The sequence below is a fragment of the Carcharodon carcharias genome, chromosome 8 (genome assembly GCF_017639515.1).
Source record: "Carcharodon carcharias isolate sCarCar2 chromosome 8, sCarCar2.pri, whole genome shotgun sequence".
Lineage (NCBI taxonomy): Eukaryota > Metazoa > Chordata > Chondrichthyes > Lamniformes > Lamnidae > Carcharodon > Carcharodon carcharias.
Window position 1 is genome coordinate 51,169,839 of NC_054474.1, and position 12,802 is coordinate 51,182,640.

A 12,802-nucleotide genomic window follows, 5' to 3' on the forward strand; every position below is an offset into this window, starting at 1 on the left:
ATCAGAAGGCCTATTTCTAAGTGGTGTGACTGCATCCTGGTACATAGCATCCAAGTAACTTTTCTCTTCCCTGATGTGTTGCAGAGTCTGCAGCTCAGCCTCCAGCTCAATGACTCTGAGCCAAAGGTCCTCATGCCACAAACACTTACTGCAGACTTGTTTGCCCTGGATCACAACGTTACCAGCATGTTCTGCATGCTGCAGCCTTGACACATCACCTGTCATGCCATCAAGTTTAAATAATTACTTAATTACATTATTCACTTATTCATATTGCTTTTTAAATATATTTTATTAACCTTACCATCAATTTGTATGCAATTTTAAACCTTAGGAATAGAATAGACCTTAACCACTCACCAGATGTTCAACAAACAGCGAGCTCCTTTTCCTGCAGTAGAGCAAGAATCAATTCCTTAGGGTTGAGGAAGATAGACAAAGGAAATGAACACCTCCTTCCCGTCTTCAACAAACTCCCAAACTCATATTTCCTCAGCTACACTCCATTTGCCTCAGCTGCACTAAAGAGGCCTGTAACTCTTTCGAGTACAAACCCGTTTCCATCTGTTTCAGATGAAGTTACATTGTTTCATAGTTTGCCATTGTGAGATTTGAACTCTTGATCTTGGGGTTACAAACCCAGTACCATAACCACTTGGCTATTTAGGCCAAGCAAAACACATTTCCATCTGTTTCAGATGAAGTTACATTGTTCGCCATTGTGAGATTTGAACTCTTGATACTCTTTTGAGTAAACCTGTTTCCATCTGTTTCAGATGAAGTTACATTGTTTCATAGTTTGCCATTGTGAGATTTGAACTCTTGATCTTGGGGTTACAAACCCAGTACCATAACCACTTGGCTATTTAGGCCAAGCTTAAAGAGGCCTGTATTTGTAGCCAACTTAACTAAGGCTAGAGTAGCCAGATTCAACCAGTTAGCTAATTAACTACTCAGCTCTCACAGCAGAATGAGTTTACCCTAAGTTCCAAGAAAAAAATAATTTAGCCTGCTTACACAGTACTTTCCCATTACTGCTACATACTGACTAGATTAGATTTTAAGAGCAAATTCTAAGAACAAAATTAGCACTTTAAACTCCCCCACTCACCAAACTCCAAGTCTGCACTCAGTTTCCTCAGCTGCACTCCATTTAATTTAACTCTATTTCTCTCTTTACAGGTGCTGCCAGACCTGAATATTTTTCAACATTTTCTGATTTATTACTGTGTGGCATTTTGTTGATTGCCTTCCAAAAAAGTAGGTACACATACATACCAACACCTATCACACTACCTTGACCGATCTTCTCCGTTACCTCAAAGAATTGAATCAAGTTAGTCAGACATGATTTTCCTTTAACAAATCTGTGCTGGCTCCCCTTGATTAACCCACTCATTTCCAAATGAATGTTTATTTGGTCTTACAAGAATTTAAAAAAAAATTTCTACATATATCCCTTCTACAGCAGATAAAAGGTCAGTGGATGCCAGTTTTGTGCATCTTGTAAATATTACATTATCTCCTTTGACCAACCTCCACTCGACGTTCACTTGTTTCAAGGATCGATGAATTTTCTTGCTTTAGTTGATTCTGTTCCTCCTGAAGTGACTGAATTCTGTCATTTGCTGCAGCAAGCTGCAAGAATATCAAAAATAAGCACAGATTCAGATCACAGGCTTAAGATGACTTATTTTGAAATGGAACTCCAAGAAAAAAACACCAGGAAAAGGCATGATAATTACTATTCACCTCTTCGATTAGTTTTGCGTTAGTTTTTTCTAATGAATCCAGTTTTGTCTGCAGATCAGAAACTGTACCACTGTTGAATAGAAAAAAACTCAGATGGATGCTTTATTTAGTTAATGCAAGACATCAACATACTCAGGTTAAGTCAAGAGGTGGTGAAAATACAAATGAATAGTTACTAACAAGTTTTTTAGTTAGAGCACTGCTGTAAGACAGCAAGAACAACCCAGATAATATTCAAATTTATCTTTTTTTTAGAAAATGTTGATAGAAAAAAAAATACCACATCGTATACTTATGACATTTAACAAAATTTTAAACATTCTTTACAGCATGCGTACAAGAATAAAGATTATTGGTGGTTCACCTCAAGTGTCTGTTGAGTTCTTCCACATAATGTTTCTGGTCCAGGATTTTAGTGAGTTCAGCATCCCTGCCGGTCAAGAATAGAAATCAATAATAGACTATAGATTTTTGAACATCTCCAAATCAAGCTGAACTCAGCCAACTCATCTCAAGTTCAGACTTAATTGTTCTTGTGAGCTATTCAAGCTATGTTTCCAGATATACCATACTATATGAATGAGCCTCTTAGGAAGAGGAATGTTTATATTACATTTCTAGAGTGATTCAGTCAAGTCCAAAACTAAGGTCTTAAAATATAAACAAAGCAAACAACATAGATATGAGCAGCAAGTTGGCCAAAGTAGACTGGGAAACTGGATTAAAAGGTGGAGAAGCAATAGTAAACTCTTAAAGAATCAATTAATACTGTAGAGCGCGGCGTACAAGTCAACATTTTAAGTTTTTAAAAATTCTTCCAAAAATAGTGCCGACTTATACACCAAAGTATAAAATGTGAACTGCCCAGGTTGGTGTAGGTGCTCACCATTTTGAAATATGAAAAACAAAACACCAGTAATTAAAATGAAATCAACGTGTCACATTTTATTTAATGAAATAATTCTACAAGAATAGTTTGAATCAGAATCATAACATTTTAGAAAACATCAATCCCATCAACTTCAACATTCGACACAGTTAATCAAATTTACCAGAGTCACTTTGGTTATGGCATCATAATTATTCCACTCTGGATCAGATATGGTGCTTTCAGTTTCATACTTATCTTCCTCACCATCCATTGAATTGGATTTTCCACATTATTTGAATGATCTGATAACAGTTTGCACATTAATAGCATCCACGATTTGATGATGAAGCTACATCAAGTGGGCCAGCATGCATATTTCCACACTTGGAAGATTTTTTCCTCTGTCAATCATCCACCTGTTCAATTTGGCATGACATGGTCCTTGAATGGTTTGTTGAGGCACATCCAAAAGACTGAACTACAGATGTTAGGCTCCCTGGCATAAAAGCAATTTTGGTGTTATTTCTTTACAGGTGCCTCTTGATCTCATTGGTTTTATGGGATCTGAACATGTCCCACACTAATAAGCTCTGTTCTTTTCATAGGCCACTGGGACACTTATTCCACACAAATTCACTCCATCCTCAGCCATGCAACCATTGTCACAGACATGCCCAAAATCCCCTGCAGGGAATGTGATTTTCAACAAGAGTTTACGTTTGAAAATTATAGTAGGCTTCAGTTTCATTCTGTCAGCCACACAGGCTAGTACCACTGTGAATTTTGTCCTTTCATGTTGTGCAGTTTTCAAACATTTCCACTCCACATATCAGTTGCTGGCTGCATTGTCATGAATGAAGCGCCCATGAATTTCAATGATGTGACAGGTACTCATGTTTTTGCTGCTGATGAAGAATCATCACTGGAAATTGGTAATTTTGGCAGATATTTTTGATTGTCTGAGTAATCTTGGTCTTCTGCCACAACACTAAACATGTTCCATAAAGTGGCTACACCAACTAGCTGTTGTTCTGAAATCTTTGCTGGACTTAGGGCTTGATGTGACCCACTTAAATGCATACATATGAATTGCATTTCTGGTGATGATGTAACCATTCTGATGATTTTTTTAAGGATCCAATCAGATGCGTGCTTCTCAGGCCAGTGGCTGGTCCCTGTTCTCATGGCACATTTAGTCTTGGGAATCTTCTGCAGGGAGGGCTCCTTCTTCTTCCACTCTCACACTAGTTTTCCACTAACACTTAATTCCCTCATTGTGGAACAGTTATTTGTTGAGTTAGCAAAGGTTTCAACTTGCAATTTGAAACCAGCTTGACACTACTTTATTTTTCCAGGGCCACCCATTTCTGTTCTACAGTTGCTATGCATGGTCTGCTCCGTGGGAGTGCATCTTAATTACCTGCACATCATCTTGGCAAGATGGCCCATATTGGCTGAATGATCCCATGCGCTGACTTTTAAGGCAAGTAAAACCATAAATATGTATTTCTGAGCTGAAACATTTGAGGCCAACTCCTAATTTGAGCATAGCCCTAAACATGTACTTATTATTAGCTAAAAAAATAACGGGGGCGGTCGACTCATATGCCGAGTATAGGCCTAAACAGGCATTATGGCTCTGAAGAAAATCGTGTTACCTTATATGTTGGGTCAACTTATAAGCTGCAATCTATGGTGATTTGCAAAATCTTCCCTTAAGGAATAAAATCTCAACGGGAAAAGTGGTCCAACCATAGCTAACAAGAGAAGTTAAAGATAGTATTAGGTTAAAGGATGGGACTTATAATGTTGCCAAAAAGTGCTGCACACCTGACTATTTTAGAATTCAGCCAAGCATAACCAACAAATTGATAAAGAAAGAGAAAGGAAAATATGAGAGCAAACCAGCAAGAGATACAAAAATAGATTGTAAAAGCTTTTATAGATATATAAAAAAAGACGACATTAGTGAATGTAAACATAGATCACTTAGAGGCAGAGAGAGGGAAAATTATAATGGGGTTAGGAAATGGCAGAACATTAAATGAATATTTTGTTTTCTACTGTGAAGACAGATACATTCTGGAAATAGTGGGAGGAAAGAGTTTTTTGAGAATGAGGAACTTAACAAAAAATTAATATTAGTAAGGAGATTTTACTGAAGAAATTAGAAGTAAAAATACAAGAAAAGAGAAATAAAAGTTGACTAACCACCTGTACCTGATGGCCTAGATCCTAGGGTTTTAATAAAAAGATGGCAGTAGAGATATAGGAAGCATTAGTTTTGATTTTCCAGAATTCCCTAGATTTTCTAACAGTTCCCATGGATTGGAAGGTAGCAAACATAATCTGATTATTCAAGAAAGGAGGGAGAGAAAAAATAAAACTGGGAACTAAAGGCCACTTAGTCTGTCAGCAGTAAGGAAAACGTCAGAATCTTTTATTATTAGGGATGTGATAAAAGGGCACTTAGAAAATCATAATGGGCTGCATTGTGGTCAGTAGTGAAACAACAGCAATTGCTGCCAACTTCGAAGAAAGCTGTCCACAAAGATCTAGTGGTCTCTGTGGCATAGGTTTTCCTCTTTCCTGAAAACAATTTAAATCTGGCAAATCAAAGAGGTGTCTTGGTGTGGAGCAGCAGTGATGCCAGCAATCAGGAGGTAGTAACGATGATGGCTTACACTTAGCGTAGCACCTTTAACATTATAAAGGCACTTCACAGCAGCATTATAAAACAAAATATGACACAGAGCCACATAAGGAAATGGTAGGGAAAATGACCAAAATCTTGGCTAGAGAGGTAAGTTTTAAATAAGCACCTTAAAAGGAGGAAAGTGAAATTGAGGAATGGCGGGATTTCGGGAGTAGATTCCAGAGCTTGGGATTGGGATTGCTCAAGAGACCAAAATTAGAGATATCTTGGAGGGTTGTGAGCTGAAGGAGATTAGAGATAGGAACAGGTGAGGCCATAGAGGGATTTTACAAAAGGGATGAGAATTTTAAAATCAAGGTATGGTTCAATCAGGCATCACTATAGGTCAGTGAGCACAGGAGCAACGGGGAGTATGGGTTTAGATACCCTTAAGTTTAGAGGGTAGAATGTGACAGGCCAGGGAGGAGTGTGTTGAAATAGTTAAGGCTAGAGTAACAAAGATATGGATAAGGGTTTTAGCAGATGAACTAAGGCAGGGTGGAGTCAGGCGATGTTACAGGGGTGGAAATGGGTGATCTTTGATGATGGCATCATAATTGACCAGGGATGAGCTTTCAATCACATCTGTGCCAAGGCTGTGAACAGACTGGTTTAGTCTCAAACAGTTGCCAGGAAGAGGGATGCTGCCGTGTGTGTGTGCGTGTGTGTGTGTGTGTGTGTGTGTGTGTGTGTGTGTGTGTGTGTGTGTGTGTGTGTGTGTGTGTGTGTGTGTGGGGGGGGGGGGGGGGGGGGGGGGGGGGGGGTCCAAGGACAATGGCTTCGCTCTTCCGAATATTTAATTGAAGGAAATTTCTGCTCACTCTGGACTGGATGTCAGACAAGCAGTGAGTTAGGAAGGGAAAACGCAGGGTTCAAGAGAGGTGGTGTTGAGATAGAGCTGGGTGTCGTCAGCACACATGTGGAAACTGACAAACTGATATTGTTTTCAGATGATGTCACCGAGTGACAGCATATAGGGGAGGCAGTGGCGTAATGGTATTGTCACTCACTGGTATTCCAGAGACCCAGGGTAATTCTCTGGGGACCCGGGTTTGAATCCCACCACAGCTGATGGTGATATTTGAATTCAATAAAAATCTAGAATTAAAGGTCTGACGATGAGCATGAAACCATTGCCAACTGTCTTAAAAACCTATCTGGTTCAACTAATGGTTTCCCTTTAGAGAAGGAAATCTACTGTCATTACCTGGTCTGGTCTACATGTGACTCCAGGCCCATTGCAATGTGGTTGACTCTTAAATGCTGTCTGAACAGGGGCAATTAGGGATGGGCAATAATTGCTGGCATAGCCAGCGACATCCACATCCCATGAACAAATAAAAAAAATGTAGATGAGAAATAGGGAGAAGTCAAGGACAGATCTTTGGGGTCACCTGAGGCAACTGTGGAGGAATGAGCAGAGAAGCATTTGCAGGACTACAATTAGATAGATAAGAATGGAACCAGCCAATCACATTAAAGTATTCACACACAGCAAAACAGGAGATTAAAAGCCTTCAATATCCTTCACTTTTAATTTATATTTTCAGATAGTAAAACAAATAGTTAAGGTTAGATTAAGAGAGAAGCTAAAGAGAGAAACTAAAAAAGATCAAATGAAAAAATTAAAAATATGGACTTCTTTTTGCTATGGAGAAATATAACATTCCACAAATATAAAATTACCCTTCTCCGGGCAGTGAGGATGTTTAGCAGTAATTAGGAACTTAGTATACTCTATAAACCTCATTCACCAAGGTACACCTTTTTCAAGGTGAAACTGATGGGATAAGAGTAGAAGTTTCAATTCAATCAATTTGGGGAGGATGTACATGCATCTCAACAATGCACCCTCCAGAGAAGTGCAAAATCACTGACTACAGCTTATGGATTTCTGCATTATTCTGCACTTGTGTCAGATTTCAAAAATTGCTGTCACTCTCAGTGGAGTAATAATGGTGAACTCTGACAATTTTACCATCATTACTACTATAAGATACAGGCCAATATGATTGGGTAGAGTTAACACAGATTTTTGAATGGGAAATTCTCTTTGACAAATCTTTTAAGAAATTGAGAGGTAATGGGGGCAAGTGCATGTAGTGTATCTGGATTTCAAAAAGCATTTGATAAAGGTGCCACACTAGTGAATATTACACAAAATAACGGCTCATGGGGGTTGGGGGATTGACCTGCTAACAATAGGTTGAGGATTGGTTAACAGAAACTAAAAATAAACAACTAATTTCAAATTGGCAGGCCATACCTTGATTCTGAAATTCTCATCCCCGTTTTCAAATTCCTCCATTGCCTCAGCCATCTCTATCACTAATCTCCTTCAGCCACAACCTTCCAAGATATCTGCACTCCTCTACTTCTGACTTTTTGAGCATCCCCAGTTTTAATTATTGGCCCCAATCTGCTCCCTAAACCTCTCTACCCCTCTACCTCACTTTCCTCCTTTAAGGTTACACAAGGATCAGTGCTTAGGCCTCAGCCATATACAATCTGTGTCAATAACTTAGATATAATAGAGATATGAGTGAAACATCTAATTTTGCTGACAATACAAAGTTAGGTTGGAAAGTAAGCTGTAAGGAGGGTGCAAAGAGGCTGCAAAGGGGTATAACAGGTTAAGTGAGTGGACAGAATGAACATAATGTGGAAAATTCTGAAGCTTTCACTTTGGTGGGGAAAACAGAACAACAGAATATTTTCTCAAATCTTGACAGCCTTGGAAATGTTGGTATTCAGGGAAACTGGGGTATCCTTGCACAAGAATCAAAGTTAACATGCAGGTACAACATGCAATTAGGGACAGAAATGGTATGTTATACTTCAATCTCTTTAAAATAAAAACTAAAGAAATCTTACTGCAGTTGTATAGGTTCGATGAGACTTGGAGTACAGTGTACAATTTTGGTCTCCTTACCTAAGGAAGGATATACTTGTCTTAGAGGGAGTGCAATGAAGGTTCACTAATCTAATTCCTAGGAGGAGGAAAGATTGAGTAGACTCTGCCTATATTCCCTAACATTCAAAGGAAAAAGAGGTGATCTAAAAATATAGGAACATTCTTAAGGGGCTTGTGAAGGTAGATACTGGGTGGTTTTTCCCCTCTGCCAGGGAGTCTAGAAGTAAGGGACAGGCTCAGAATAATGGGATCAGCCATTAAGGGCCGAGGAGGAATTTCTTCATTCAGGGGGATGTGATTCTTTGGAATTTTCTATCCTAGAGAATTTTGGATGCTCAGTCATTGAGGAAGTTCAAGACAGTATCCAAAATCCAGTATCCAAAGTGAAGCAACGCTTCACTTGCACTTCCCTCAATTTAGTCTACTGCATTCGCTGCTCCCAATGTGGTCTCCTCTACATTGGAGACACCAAACGCAGACTGGGTGACCACTTTGCGGAACACCTTCGGTCTATCCACAAGCATGACCCAGACCTCCCTGTCCCTTGCCATTTCAATACGCCACCCTGCTCTCATGCCCACATGTCCGTCCTTGGCCTGCTGCAATGTTCCAGTGAAGCTCAACGCAAACTGGAGGAACAGCACCTCATCTTCCACCTAGGCACTTTACAGCTTTCCGGACTTAATATTGAGTTCAACAATTTCAGATCATGAACTCTCTCCTCCATCCCCATCCCCTTTCCGATCCCCCTTTTTCCAATAATTTCTAATTTAAAAAAATATATATTCTTCTTTTCCCACCTATTTTTAAATTTATTTCGATCTATCGTTTTATCTCCACCTTTCAACCCATTTCGATCCCTTACCCCTACCCCAGCCCCACTAGGGCCAGCTGCCACTAGCTTGTCCTGCTTGCTACCCTTAATGTCCCTATTAGCACATTCCTTAGATAATATCACCACTGTCAACACCCCTTTGCCAAAGATGTCATAGGCAAAAGGACAATCTCTTCTTTGCCTCTAAATATCACTGGTCCCTTATCCAGCTCTACCTGTCCCACCCCCCTCCACCAGCTTATATTTCACCTAACTTCTCTATTTCCTTAGTTCTGATGAAGAGTCATACGGACTCGAAACGTCAACTGTATTCCTCTCCACAGATGCTGTCAGACCTGCTGAGTTTTTCCAGGTATTTTTGTTTTTGTTTCAGATTTCCAGCATCCGCAGTATTTTGCTTTTATCCAAAATATGTTGTTCTCCAAGGAAATAAAGGAATACACCAATGAAGGAAGGTGGAACTGATGTCACAATTCAACCAATCTTATTGAAATGATGAAGGAGGCTCAGAGGGCATTTTCTTGCTTCTATTTCTTCTGTATGTCTACAGACACCTTCAATTGCAGGTGTTTTAAGAGGAGATTTAAAAAAAGGGAAATATATTCAATGATTCAGTTTCTTCCCTTGCCAAAGACAGGGAATACTACAACTCTCGATCCATCAAAGGAATTGTCCTATACTCCTTAAAAGCAATTCTGCTCATAAGTTCAGATTCAGATTAAAAGCATCAATCAGAGTTAAGTTCTTACAATCACGTTTTCAGGGAAACATACTAAGCTTTGAGGGAGGAGAAAGGAAACCATAACAACTATATCCCTAGCCACCAAGCCAGGTGATTCTCAAAGCATACTAGCATAATCTTCTGTGGAATCCTACTCTAGTCTATCAATACCTTTCAAGAGAGGATGAGAGAAGGAGAAAAATTGAAGTAAATTTTTTAGTCACACTTGATAGCACACAGACCTGTCACAGTAGAACTGGACTTGCGCTAGATAGAACATTCCAATTCTAGGAAGTAAGACAAAGAAAAAAAATCTAAAATGAGCTAGTCAATTCGGTATTGCTAAATGCCATTTTATAGGCAAAATGGAAAAAGTGTTTTTGGAATGGCGCCAGACATAATGACAGATACAGCTTGCTGGAGCATTGTTTAAATTTTGGTAAAAAGTAAAGTAGCCCCCACTCATATTTAATGGTTAATATGCAAAATTTCAAAGATACACTAGGAACAATAATTTTATCACTCATTAGCTGTCAAAAGTATAACAAAAATACCAACATTCATTTGGCAGTACAGAACTTAAGTATTGCTGAAAAAAGAAACGTGTCTAAACTTTTTGTCTTGCACTTGTCAGGACACTCGAAAGAATAGCAATATAAGGGGCAAAACAACAATTTATACTGTATGTGAAGAGAGTGCTGATTGGCAAGTGGCATTGCCATGGAGAATGTACCATGAATGGTGACTGACACCAATTGTCTAAATCGCAGAATCACATCTAATGTTGGATATCGTGTTTTGAGTTTTGCAAGCATGGGCTGGTTGGTATAGTCTGTACCCTGCCCGTTGCGAACAGCAGCTGGGACATGCTGTTGGATATGATCTGCCAGTCTTTGGGACGTATGGCCCACATACTTATCATCATACTGGCACTGAAATTCATATACCACATTTTCTATGTAATAGGTAGAACGTCTTTTTAGCTTGATGGTAGCAACCTGTTAGAGGCAAATACCACTTATGTTGCTAATGCATAGTAGCAGCATGAAACAGCTAGCTTCACCTGTTGCTCAAATTTTTGAGGTACCTTGCCCTTCCAGAGTAACCCAAGGTAGACTGGGCACTTTTCAGGGCTGAAAGTGATGACCTTAGGCCCGTCCATCAGTTTGAGAGATATACAGTGCGAAATGATCTGATCAGGGTAGCCATTATCCTTGCCTTTGATGCATCAAGCTTTCATGGTAAGCAAATGGCTCGGGCCCTATTTACAAGGTTGCCGATAACACCATATACTTTCAAAGCGAGGAGTTTATTCTTGTGCATGGTTTCAATTTTGGTGTCCCTTCATCCCAAATGAAACGGGAAGAGGTTTTAGCTGAGTTTGAACTCCTCTACTCCCAACGATTCTGCCACAAACCAGCTTCCACTGAAGATGCTGAATCCTTGAAAGAGCACCTAGCTGATCTAGCGCACGCATATTGTAGGATTCCGAAAGACCTGTTCAATTTTCACCTGAAACGCGTATGTCTTACAGCATTGCAAGGCCTTAAGACCAACCCAGACATACACATCAGTAAACCCGACAAAGGGACTGGAATAATCATCCTTAACAAACATGACTATATCAACAAAAGGCATGCCATTCTTAATGACAAATTCATATCCATCGAATCTGCTGAACAAGGCTGGACAGCCTTGCTCGAAATTAACTTAAGAAACACTTGCTGGGCTTGTGTAAGAGCGATGAGCTACCATGTAACATATATGACAGGATTCGTCCTCCCGGCTCGCTACGTCCACGTAGGTAAGGGCTGCCCAAAGGACACAATGAAAGTGATGTCCTTCTACACCCTATGATCAGTTCTGCACAACATGAATTGGCCAAATGGTGAGGCGAATTGTTACAACCAGTTTTGACCAAGTTTTCCACATACAAGGTGAAGGACTCTTCCACATTTGCAAAGGCCACATAGAGCTTGCATATCGATAGCAATGCTGTGTCCATGTGCTCATTTGACATTGCTAGATTATTCAGCAACGTTCCACTTAAGGAATCCACAGATATTTGTGCTGCAGCACTATATCATGGCAATCTAGACCCACCACCATTGCATGAATCAATGTTCATTGAATAGATGAACTCGGCAACTCGCGCAGTTGAGTTCAGTTTTAGTGACACTGTGTATGCCCAAATAGATGGTGTTGCCATGGAATCCCCCCTTGGCCCAGCTCACTCAAACATCTATGTTGGGTTCTACAAGAAATGTTTCTTGAAATGGAATGACACCTAACTTCCTACTCCTCGCATATTTTGATATGTGGATGATACATTTGCTATATTTAAATCCACAGCTGCATGTAACAATTTCTTAACATGCCTTAATGGGCTCTATCCTGCGCTCAAATTCTCCTATGAAATGGAGCAGTCAAATGAATTCCCTTTCCTTGATTTACTAGTTGAGAAATCTGCCATGGGATTCTCTGTCATGGTCTACCACAAGCCTACCTTCACTGGCCAATATACGCATTGGGATTCTTCCAGTTCCACACGCTAAAAGATTCCTCTCATCGGCAACCCTGTCAATAGGGCCTGAGGCATTTGCTCATCATGAAAGCTTGATGCTGAAATAGGCGCATCAAAGGGATAAGGCTACCCTGATCAGATCATTTCTTGCTGTATATCATGCAAACTCATGAACGGACCAAGGGCCATCACTTTTAGCCCTGAAAAATGCCCAGACTACCTCAGATTATCCTGGAAGGGCAAGGTATCTCAAAAATTTGAGCAACAGGTGAAGCCAACTGCTTCATGCTGCTACTATGCAGTAGCAACACAAGTGGTATTCGTCACAAACAGGATGCTGCCAACAAGTCAAAAAGACATTCTGCCTATCACGCAAATGAATAGTGTGGTATATGAATTTCAGTGCTAGCATGATGCTCGGTATGTAGGCTGTATGTTCCGAAGACTGACAGATCGTATCAAACAGCAGGTCCCAGCCACTGCTAACAAC

General features: G+C 39.9%; 1 protein-coding gene across 1 annotated transcript in view; it reads right to left on the reverse strand.

The window, feature by feature from the left end:
• Positions 1-12,802, reverse strand: part of rufy1 (RUN and FYVE domain containing 1) — a 68,299-nt gene that overhangs the window by 36,035 nt on the left and 19,462 nt on the right. Inside the window, exons 7-9 of the mRNA XM_041193835.1 lie at positions 2,117-2,182; positions 1,753-1,822; positions 1,537-1,638 (exon numbers count right to left, since the gene is read on the reverse strand). Coding sequence (XP_041049769.1) covers positions 1,537-1,638; positions 1,753-1,822; positions 2,117-2,182 — 238 coding nt within the window. The remainder of the gene's footprint in view (positions 1-1,536; positions 1,639-1,752; positions 1,823-2,116; positions 2,183-12,802) is intronic.